The 12,423-nt window shown below is 35.2% G+C and overlaps 1 protein-coding gene across 5 annotated transcripts in view; it reads right to left on the bottom strand.

Moving 5' to 3' along the window:
* NAALAD2 (N-acetylated alpha-linked acidic dipeptidase 2) overlaps nt 1-12,423 on the bottom strand; it is a 73,701-nt gene that overhangs the window by 42,666 nt on the left and 18,612 nt on the right. For all 5 annotated transcript variants that reach the window (XM_044386517.3, XM_057316680.1, XM_026505360.4 and 2 more), the window contains 5 exons: nt 11,058-11,159; nt 8,351-8,476; nt 6,465-6,651; nt 2,707-2,800; nt 1,577-1,675 (listed from right to left, as the gene is read on the bottom strand). In XM_044386517.3, the coding sequence (XP_044242452.1) occupies nt 1,577-1,675; nt 2,707-2,800; nt 6,465-6,651; nt 8,351-8,476; nt 11,058-11,159 (608 nt within the window). The remainder of the gene's footprint in view (nt 1-1,576; nt 1,676-2,706; nt 2,801-6,464; nt 6,652-8,350; nt 8,477-11,057; nt 11,160-12,423) is intronic.

The raw sequence follows: 12,423 nt of genomic DNA, 5'->3' as shown, positions 1-12,423 counted from the left end.
ACTCAGTGTTCATTACGATAAATATACTCTTAATCTCCCCATCACCTATTTCACTCACTCTCCTCCCACCTTCCCTCTGGTAGCCATCAGTTTGTTCTCTATAGTTCAAGAGTCTGTTTCTTGGTTTGTCTCTCTTTCTGTGGACTTCTAACTTTATACTATCTCTCCTACTGATTTTGTGTTTTGTATTTCTAGTTTGCTTATGGCAGGTAAATTATTCCTTATTGGTGGCAGCAATGATTAGGAATTTGGTTGTATGTCTTGCCACTTGGTAATCTCTGCAAATGGATTAATTATAAAGAGCTCTTTTGGGTGAGAAATGACAGAATCTGGACAGCTCATCTGGGTAAAAATGACAGAATCTCCATAAATGGGTTAATAGATTATCAAAAGCTCTTTTTAGTGAGAAAGAACAAGAGATTTTTATTTGTGTATTTGTCCATTTTCAGCTCAAGTCAATTAAGAATTTTGTGCCCATGGTGAAGGAGAACAACTTTTTGATATCTAGACAAAGGGATTTGTACGTTTCTGAATTTACTCTTGAACTGAAATTGTAGAACGGAAGCTATATGTTTTCTCTGTTCTCTGTGTCATTATGTTTTCTTTCTAAATCAGAAAGGCCTTTATCTTTCATTGTGTATGTTAAGTTTTCCTGCTGCTGTAGATAATAAACTTATATTCAAGTAACTCTGTTCTGAGTTACAGAGATAAATAAGCACTCAAAGTATTCCTAAAATTCCTTTAAAATAAAAACATTGAATTTCTAATACTTTAAACGTGCTGAAAAAACATTCTTACAGAAACTAAAAAACCACTAAGAATCCAAGTTTGCACTGTTAATGTAAAGCGTTAGCAAATAAGACTGAGCTACTAATTTTGGTTTAATCAAAAGAGCTATATATTCTGATTGAACAGTGTTCAATTTCCCTTTCTCCCTCAGACAAATCAAACTACTTAAAGTTCTAAATCATGCCATGGCTCTTTCACAATTCTATGCAAGTTGATCTCTCCAGTTAGTATTTCCTGCCTGCCTTGATCCAGTGGAAAACTTAATCTTTCTGTAATACTAAGCTCATAGAACAAATATTCTGAGATCCCTCCTCTACAACAGCGCTAATGCTAATGCACTGAGCCTTACGATAGCTACGTGCTGGCCGGCTTTAACTCAGTTAACCCACCTGCCCAGTAAGTGATCAATAAATGTGAGCTCCTTTCTCTCTTCTCTTGTACTCCTTCCCTTAAGGTAATGTTCAAAATGCTATACGTTTGAAATACTGGGTTATCTGAAACATTGTTTTAACACTTTGGGTAAAGAAGAAAGTTAAAATGTTAAACCTAAACTCAAATGTAGTCATGTTTAAGACTTTATAAAACACATGTTGTGATCTCTCTACTGGAAGAAGAATTCAGTACATCATCCTATAAGTACTTCTTAAGTGATATAAAATGATCAATTGTTCACCATGAAAAATGAGGGAAGAAAACAAGCAAAATATACCTGGCAGAACAGTTATCTTGATATTTTCCCATTAAACATATAAAACTTTTCCAGTCTACTAAAATAATATAAAATTACCTGAAGGAATCATGCCCTGCAAAGCCAGGCCCAATGTTATAATCCACATTAAGACTTCCCTTCCAGCTGTCGTCTGGCGGAGCGGTACCTCCCATGTGACTGTTGAGAGAAAATGAAAATGACAGAAAAAGGCTGAGCATCACAATTTCTTAGAAGAAATCATAATATCTGATAATGAGATATTTCATTCATACATTTAAAAAATATTTAATGAGCCAAGTACTGTTAATATTCCCTTTCTTAATGGAACTTACATTTTAGCAAGAGAGCCAAAATTAAAATATATGAAGTACTTAGTATGTTTGTGGTAAGAGAGCTTAGGAAAAAAAAAATAGGGAGAGAAAATGTGAAACATCAGCCTCCTTACTTTTCACTTTACTTATGTAGGGAATCATCAGACCTAAGAAACAGTAAAAATAGGAAATTCATGACTGATTACCTAGTAGGCACTCATAAAGCAATTATTAAATTGTATTGGTACAGACATCTAAAAAAATAAAAGCTGGAGATTTGTGAAAGAACATCAGTAATAGAATGCAAGAAGAGCAAACATTAATTAAATGTTTACTATATTCTAGATACTTTACACACTTAAATTGATCTCATCTCCTCCTCATAATAACCCTATCAGGGAGAAACAATTACTATCGTCATTTCACAGATGAGGAAACTGAATCAGAGAAAGATTAAATAACTGGTCCAAGTTCACATGTCTAATAAGTGGTGGGCACTGTAAGATTTTTAAAATACAGGTCAAGTTTAAACATCAAATGCATATCAAAGAAAATTTAACTATTCGACAAATCTCCAATCAGCATTTTTATCTTGGACACAGTTTTGCACTTCAGACTTTCATTTGTAGCAGACTAATGGTTTCTTGCCATTTCTTGGTGTACTCTGTTATTCCTACTTCAGGAAATATTTTGATAAAAGACTTATTTTTAAACTAATTTTCCTACTTTGTTTCCTTAATTTTTAAAAAATTTTATTGACATATAAGTGACATATAACACTGGTTTCAAGTATACAAACAGACTTTTAACATAATTAGATTACATTGGTTTTAGATAAGAAAGTGGACACATTAGTGTAAAATATCTTAAATCTCATATCCAAATAGAAAATCATACCGTAGTAATATTTCTGCATCATTATACCCAATAGGATGTACTGGAATCTTGGGAATTCCCACTCCTTCTTTGACATCAAGTCTAAAGGTGTACTCTGTAGAAATTAATTGCATAAAATGAAAACAACTGAAAAATCTGAGCAAGGGGTATAAACAAATTTCTTTTATTACTATCTCAGATTTACTACATTTGAAATTATATCAAAATTTAAAATTCTCCAAAGCCAATGATTGTTTTACCTAATATGACCGATCGATCTATCTATCTATCTATCTATCTATCTATCTATCTATCTAAGATTTTATTTATTTATTTGACAGAGAGATAGCGAGAGAGGGAACACAAGCAGGAGGAGTGGGAGAGGGAGAATCACACTCCTCACTGAGCAAGGAGCCTGATGTGGGACTCGATCCCAGGACCCTGGGATCATGACCTGAGCTGAAGGCAGACACTTAACGACTGAGCCACCCAGGCACCCCTAATATGGCTTATTTAATTCAACAGTAAGAAATTAAATCAAATTTTAATGTAAAATCAACTATGGGGATTATAAATTTCCAAATTTGTTTTGACATTTCATGTAATTCTCTTGAATTTTACAAGAATATTTTATTTCCTCAAAGATATCTTGACTCTTTCTTAGGGAAGCTTCAGTTAACTAGTTGCCTGGAAAATGCGTCCCGAATTCTGAAACTAGGTATAACTGAAAAAAAAATTAAAGGGAATTTATGAGATCTTGGGAATCATAAAGATCCAAAACAATACTCTCTTTAAAGGAAGACTGAAAAGTACTGTCAGACTTACAATCTCATTAGGACTTTGGCTTTCAGCCAAAATAGTTGTATAGCACTGAAACACCTATCTTAGAAACAAAGGAAGATTTAGGGGCGCCTGGGTAGCGCAGTCGTTAAGCGTCTGCCTTCGGCTCGGGCGTGATCCCGGCGTTCCGGGATCGAGTCCCACATCCGGCTCCTCGGCTGGGAGCCTGCTTCTTCCTCTCCCACTCCCCCTGCCTGTGTTCCCTCTCTCGCTGGCTGTCTCTCTGTCACATAAATAAATAAATAAAAAATCTTAAAAAAAAAAAAAGAAACAAAGGAAGATTTCAATCAAATGACATCAGATTCTACCTCAAGAAAATAGAAAAGGAGAGCAAATGAGGCAAAAATAAGCAGGGAAAGAACATAATAAAGATCAGAGCAGAAATATAAGAAATAGGAGACAGAAAAATGGTAGCAATTATGAATCAAATCCAAAGCTGGTTCTTTGAGAAGATCAATAAAACTGATAAATCTCTAGCAAGACAGTTCAGGAAAAAAAAGAAAGAGAGAGATAAATTGCCACGATCAGGAATAAAGAACAGAATATCACTTTAGTACCTGCACGTGCATATGTGCGTACACACACACACACACACACACACACACAGACTGAGAATATTATGAACAACTCTATTAAATGTAACTTAGACGAAATGGACAAAATCAGTGGAAGACATAAACTACCAAAGCTCACTGGATAATAAACAGACAACCTAAATAGCCACACACCTACTTTAAAAATTAAATTTGTAGTTAAAAACATGCCTACAAACTAAACTTCAGGCTCAGATTTGCTAGGCAATTCTACCAAATGTTTACAGGCAAAAATCACTCATTCTATATAAACTCTTACAAAACAACTAAGATGAAATATTTCCCGACTTAGCACATAAAGCCAACATTACTCTGACACCAAAACGAAACTAAAATAGTACAAGAAAATAAATCTGTAGGCCAATATCCCTCATGACTAAAGACAGATATGCTTAACAAAATTTTTAAGTTCAATGATATACCAACAACATAGAAAAGGATCATGCACTGTGACCAAGCAGAGTGTATCCTAGGATGGGAGGGTTGGTTTAACATTCAAAAATCTATTAGTATAATTTAACAGAAGTAATATAACAACTTAGTATCATCTCAAGACTCAGTGAAAGCATTTGACAAAATTCATTACACATTCCTAGGTAAATATGCAAAAATAAAGCTCTTAGCCCATCAGAAGTAAACTCCCCCAACCTGACAAAAGGAATCTGAAATAAAGCCTACAGCTGGATCATACTTAACAGAGGAAGACTGGATTTTTTTTCTTCTTGAGGCAGGAACAAGGTAAGGACATCTTCTCTAACACCTTTTTCCAGCAATGTACAAGAGATACTAGCCAGTATACTAAGGCAAACACATTTTAAAAAGTAAAAGGCATTCAGATTAGAAAAAAAGAAACAGAACCATATTTGCAGAAAACATGATCGTCTATGTAAAAACTGATGGTAGCTATAGAAACCTACTACCTACTAGAACTATTTAGTAAGTTTAACAAGTTTCCAGGATTCAAGACTGATGTATTTCTTCTACAAATACAAAGTATTTCTACTTACTAGCATTGAACATATGGAAATTGAAATTTAAAATGTATTATTAAAAAGCATACAACTAGGAAACTCATATGGGTAAATAAGATGTGCACAATCCATACAATGAAACTGCAAACATGTGGAAATAAATTAAAGAATACCTAAGTAAATGGAGAGTTGCACCATGGGCATGGATTAAAATATTCATTATTTTTTAAGATGTCGATTCTCCCCAAATTGACTTCTAGATTTAATTCAATCTCAGTCAAATTCCCAGGACACTTGTCAGTGGAAATTAATAAGCTGGATCTAAAATTCACATGGAAAGGACCTAGAATAGCCCCAAAAACTGATAAAAAAAAAAGTAACTTGGAGGATTTACTTATATATTACAATGTAAAATTAAAAAGACTGACCAAACTAAAGGTAGCAAGGATTTGGCAACTGGAACACTGATGCACTGTTGCTGGAATGTAAAATGGTACAACCACTTTGGAAACCAATTTGAAAATTTCTCCAAAAGTTAAATATGTGTCTACCATATTATCCAGTCATTCGATTTCTATATATTTATCCAGGAGAAATAAAAGCATATGTACATACAAAGATTTGTATACAACTGTTCAAAGCAGCTTTATGTATAAGAGTGCCCAAACGAAAACCAATCCGAACATCCATCAACAAGTAAATGAATAAACAAACTGTAGTGTATCCATTCAATGAAATACTACTTAGCATAAAAAGGAATGAACTATTGACACAGACATCAATGTGGATGGATCTCAAAACAATTATGCTGACAGAAAGCAGATCAGTGGTCTGGCAGGGACTAGGGACTGGCAGGAATTGGGTAGGAAGGGCTGGAGAGGAAAGCATTACAAAGAGATGAGTGAAAACTTTTTGAGTAATGGATATGCTCATTATCTTAATTGTGGAGGCTGTTACACAGACGTTTAACATGTAAAATGTGAAAAGTTTTGACAACACCCAAAAACTCATTGGTACTTAGAAAAAAAATACAAATGTATGATATCTAGAGAAGGATAAAATCACTAAGCAATTCAGAAAACCGAAGTTCTAGTTTGGTAAAAGCAGTATTACTTTGGGTATGGGGATCTGTTTCTGCACCTCTGCTAAAAGCAGAAATTCAACTGACCCTTCCCTCTCCATGTCCACACCTCATGAAAATTTGAAACAAAAGTAATACATGGGAAATGCTTTTTAATTCCTAGCAATACCAATCCAAAAAATTGTAATTGCATATAGTTTTAAAATTATTCTGTAGATGTTTGCTTTTACGTCTTCTTTAAGGGCAAGTAGGATTTTGCAAAAATGGGTGAACCATGGCAGGCCCATCCATTACCTTTAGCTGGATAGCCTGGAGTGAGCGGGTCCCCAGCACCATTCAAATTTAACACATTCCCTCTCTGTGCTGCAGTTCCAGGAAGGTTCCATCCTTTAGGATATGGCTGTACCGCAGGGGCAAAATAATCCGCTGGATCTGAATACAAGATGATTCCTATGGCTCCTGCTAACATGGCATTTTTAACCTGCAGGGGCAATGGGCAATCCATAATGTAGACGTGGCAGATGATTAATTAATCTAAGAGAAGATCAATTTAATAACGTAGGGGACTTGAGACCCTGCTTTTTATCATGCTGCTACACAGTCAGTTCTTTATGCCTTGAATACAATTTCTCTCCTGGGGGAGCTAACGACTCTCATTTATTCTATACAACTCCAAACAAGCTATTGTCTCTTCTGTGAAACATTCCTGTTGTCACTAAAACTGCAAAATTAATGTCTCCCTTCTTTCTAGCTCTTCTATTTTGTACATATTTCTGTTATAGGATGGGTCAAAGTATTTTAAAATATCCCTAAAATATCTTTCACCCTTGCTAGACTGAGGGTGTTTTGATAAAAGGGACCATGTCTTGTTCAATTTTAACTATCCACCCTCCAGCGTCTGGCACATCATATAAATATTTGTGGGACTAAACTAATTTAAAGTTCTATACAGAGTATGTGAAAAATTGCCCACTGTGTTTTATAAACATTTTCTAACAATTTGAACTAACCACAAATAGGAAAACCTTTCCTGTAAGGTTCTGAATTCATTACCAGAAATTTGGTAGCAGAAGATAGATAACCAACAGTCTTGATTAACTAAAACACATTGCAATATTCAGAAAGCATTCTTATAATATGAATGGGAGTACAATCTGTCACAACTTTTTTTTAAAGGGCAATTTGATGATGCCTTCCAAAATTCTGAAAGAATATACATGTTGACTCAGCCATTAAATTTCTAGGAATCCATACTACAAAAATCTTCACATAAATGTTCAAGTGCATATGGACAAAGATTTTCACAATGGAATTATTTTTAATAGTAATAAATTCAAGCCAAGCATCTGTCAACATAGGAATGGTTAAACTGCTTATCACTTCTACAAAGTATCATGCGCACATCCAAAATAACAAGGTATTTACTTAATAAGCAGCTATATAGAATTAACTAAGTACCAGGCACTATCGTAAGTGCTTTCAAACATCAAGTCATTTAATCTTCGTTAAGGATTCTAGGAGATTAGTGCTATTATTAACATTCCCACTTTATGTATGAGGAAACACTGGCAGAGAAAGATTAAATAACTTGCTCACAGTAAAAGATCTAGAGAACAGGGAGCCTAGACTAGACCAGAATCTATGTTGTATGGATCTAGAGTCCTATACTCTTAACTACACATTATACAACTCTCAGTGTTTTGACGTGGAGGAATACCTATGTATTATTGGTGAGTGAGAAAATAAAGGTATATATAGTATATGATGCCATCTTTGTAAAAAATGTATGATATACATAAATTAGTATATAGAAAAAGGTATTTATATTCATATGTCACAGAATTAGGTCTAAGAAAAGCTGTGAAGATTGATCATGTCTGGGCAAATAAAACGGGTAATGTAGGGGAGCTTTCAGTTTTCAGTTTATATAAAATTTCCCTCAAAAAATTTTAAAAAGCAAATTTTGTTTCTGTAATAAAAGTAACTTCCCTTTATAGATATGTGAGGTAACATAAAAACAGGATTTCCTGTGCAACCATGCAAATAGGAAGACTTTTTAAATATATATATATATATATATATATATATGGGGGTAATTCTGGAAAACAGAACACAAGTTGGTCATTTACATTTAGAAGATATACACTATCCTCCTCTCTCTAGAAAAGACAATACAATACTTTATTTCCTCTGAAGATTTTTCCGTATCTTGCAATAACAATCTTTCCACTGCAGTTGATGTTCATCTCTCTTTCCAGTTTGAAAAAATCTTCCGTACGAGCGTAGTTCACATATATAAGATCCCCCTGTAAAGAAAAGAGAAAATTTAAAAACATACAGAATACTGCTACCATTAAAGAGAAAACCCAAGAATAAGTACGCTCCACAATACCACATCATCAAAAGTTATCTTTCCTGGACTGGCCTTAAAAAACAGACATGTGCTAATTCTGTATAAGTTTTTAAAAAATATTTCGATACTTTGAAAGACTGAAAAAATCTCAATACAGAACATTTAAAACAGTGTGTTCTGTTTTGAAGAGATTACCAGCATATACTGAGCCAAAGGAAAGAGTCATTTCAAAAATCCCTACTATGTTTTAAACAATCCCATTTATAACTGTTCCAAAAATAATAAAAATACCTGGGAATAAATTTAACCAAGGAGTTGAAAGACCTGTACCCTGAAAAATATAAATACTGATAAAAGAAACTGAAGAATAAATAATATTTATTATTAATAAATATTCCAAATAAATGGAAAGATACTCCATGCTCACAGATTGGAATACCATTTAATATCATTAAAATGTCCATACTACCCAAAGCAATCTACAGATTCCACACAATCCCTATCAAAATGCCAACAGCCTTTGTCACAGGACTACAAAAAATAATACTCAAATTTATATGGAACCACAGAAGACTTCCAATAGTCAAAGCAAGCATGAGAAAGAAAAGCTGGAGGTATCATAACCCCAAATTTCAAGTTAGACTACAAAGCTGTAGTAATCAAAACAGCCTAGTACCAGCATGACAACAGACACAAGATCAATAGACCTGAATAAAGTCCAGAAGTAAACCCACACTTATACAATCAATTAATCTATGACAAAGGAGGCAAGAATATACAGTGAGGAAAAGACAGTCTCGTCAATAAATGGTACTAGGAACACCAGACAGCTATATGCAAAAGAATGAAATCAAGATACTTTCTTACACCATCCACAAAAATAAACTAAACATGGATTAAAGCCCTAAATATGAGACCTGAAACCATAAAACCCCTAGAAGTAAACACAGGGGAGTAATTTCTTTGACATCAGCCTTAACAACATTTTTCTAGCTATGTCTCCCTGGGCAAGGGAAACAAAAGCAAAAATAAACTACTGGACTACAGCAAAATAAAAAGCTTTTGCACAGCAAAGAAAATCATAAACCTAACTGAAGAGCGGAAAGATAGTTGCAAATGACATATCCAGTAAGGAGTTAATATCCAAACTATATAACCTTATACAACCCAATACCAAAAAATAAATACATACATACATAATCTGATTAAAATGGGCAAAAGACCTACATAGACAGTTTTCCAAAGAACATATACAGATGGGCAACAGATACATGAAAGCATTCTCAACATTACCGATCATCAAGGAAATGCAAATCAAAACCACAATGAGATATCACCTCACATGGGTCAGAAAGGCTAGTATCAAAAAGACAAGAAATAACAGGTGTTGGCAAGGATGCAGGGAAAAAAGAAATCCCTGTGCACTGTTAGTGGGAATGCAAATTGGTGCAACCACTGTGGAAAACAGTATGAAAGTTCCTCAAAAAATTAAAAATAGAAATACCTTATGATCCAGAATTCTACTACTGGGTACTTACCCACAGAAAGCAAAAACACTAATTCAAAGAAATACAGGCACCCTTATGTTTACTGCATCATTATTCACCCAAGTGTCCACTGATGGATGAATGGATAAGAAAAAAGCGGTGTGTGTGTGTGTGTGTGTGTGTGTGTGTGTATACACACTCAACCATAAGAAAGAATGAGATCTTGCCATTTGCAACAACATGGACAGACCTAGAGAGTATTATGCTAAGTAAGAGAAGTAAGTCAGAGAAAGACAAATACCATACGATTTTACTTACATGCAGAATCTAAACAAAAACGAACGAACAAACCAACAGACTTTAAAATACAGAGAACAAATGGAGGAGAGGGGAGATAAGTGGGGGGTAGGTGAAACAAAGGAGATTTTTACAAGAAAAAAGAAATCCCAACCATGTTTCATTTTCTTTTTTTTTTTTTAAGATTTTATTTATTTATTTGACAGAGAGAAACAGACAGCAAGAGAGGGAACACAAGCAGGGGGAGTGGGAGAGGAAGAAGCAGGCTACCAGTGGAGCAGGGAGCCCGATGCGGGGCTCCATCCCAGGACCCTGGTGGATCACGCCCTAAGCCGAAAGCAGACGCTTACTGACTGAGCCACCCAGGCACCCCCAACCATGTTTAATTTTCAAGCAGAGTATTAATTTAAGAACTTCTGTGGTATGATCTATAAATCTATAACAAAACTACACTATGAACAGAGGAAAAGAGCTTGGAAAAACATCTACTGTCATTCCTGAATTAAATATGTGTTCAGCAACTCCTTTGTTACCTCAGAGAGGCATCTGCTTCACCAGGCTATGATTTTTATGTATTTCTGTTTTTTTCTTTTTCTTAAATTAATTTTAGAAAGGGTGTTCATAGCACTGAATCCCAAAGTATGGATCAGCATGTATGATTTACCTAATCTCCTTGGTTTTCATTCTCTACAGAGGCTTTAAATAACAAAGGAAGGTTTAAAGAGTTGAGTGAAAAAAGTCTTATTTTACCTCCGGTGTGCCTTGGGCAGAGAAAGCATTATATGGTGGAACAATATTTGTAACATTCTCATATCCATCTGGTGGTGGCTCAAGGTAGGAGGTATTGAAAATCTAGCAAGAATTGAAATAACATGAAGTTGGAGAGAAATATTCCCGATTGTTATTAAAGACTAATGCCCCCAAGTATACACTTAAGATTAAACATTCTGAAACTAGGTTCAGTAACTGATCAGGTAAATTCCACTGGCAATAATGAGGAAGAGCTTTATCGTTACTACCGCCTTCCAAATAGTAGCAACTTCTAAAATGCACGCAACCTCAGATGACTAGAAGTTCCCATATAAAAACAGGGCTTTGAAGGTGGCACCCCCATTGATTCTCCTCCTCCTTTTTCCAATGATTCCTTTTCAACTTTCTTTGTTGGACCCCTTTTCTTTCAAATGTACTTAAATGTTTCCTGTGTTTTATCCCCAGTCTACTATCTGCCTCATTTATACTTCCTTCCTGTCAGATTTCATGGACTCCCAAAATTTTATCCATAGCCCATATGCTTATAAGGACCACCTTTCCAGACGTGTGATGGTGTGATGGTTATTTCAGCTTGGATGTCCAAACTCAACGAGTCCAACTTTGCATTTCTCATCCCTCACCCCAGCCCTGCTTTCTGTTCATCATTCCTTTCTATTACTAGTAGCATCACTAGCCAGCCACCCATACCAGACACTAGGAGTCATCCTGAACCCTACTTCACCTCCTTACTCCAGTCAATCACTAATCAATTCCCACTAATATTGCTTCCTAACTACTTCTTAGATCATCCCTCTTCCTCATTCCTACTACCATCCTGATTCAGGGCTTCATCATCTTTCACCTGGACTATTCTCATAAGACTCCAACTTGAATTCCTTGCCTAGTTAAGGTCTAACCTGCAGATGGCCCTATCTATCTAAAAAAATGCCTCTCTAGCCACACCCTTCCATTGCTCAGGACTTGTCAATGGTTTCCATTGACCGAAGTTGAATTCCCTAAGTCCCTTAGGACAATGTATAAGCTGTTCTATGACCTGTCCCCAAAACATATATATACTGGTTTATCTCTTACTGTGGTCCACTTTGCACATTTTTGAAATACAGGAAAATTTTAAGCTCCCCAATAATACTAAGCTAGTTCTGGGTCTCCAAACCTTTGCCAGTATTTTCTCTTCTGCCTGGATTCTTTTACTTTGCTTTTTCATGTAGTTAACTCCTTAGGATCTTTCATGACTCACATTATCAGAAAGGTTTTCTTTCAGGAAACCTTCTCTAAGTCCCAGGCTGGGCTAAGTGAACCTGTTCTGTGTAAAGAACCCAAAACATAGTCTTCATAACACTCACCG

The sequence above is a fragment of the Ursus arctos genome, unplaced genomic scaffold (genome assembly GCF_023065955.2).
Source record: "Ursus arctos isolate Adak ecotype North America unplaced genomic scaffold, UrsArc2.0 scaffold_22, whole genome shotgun sequence".
NCBI lineage: Eukaryota > Metazoa > Chordata > Mammalia > Carnivora > Ursidae > Ursus > Ursus arctos.
Note: the sequence above shows the minus strand (reverse complement) of the source record. Positions and strands in the feature narration are given on the sequence as shown.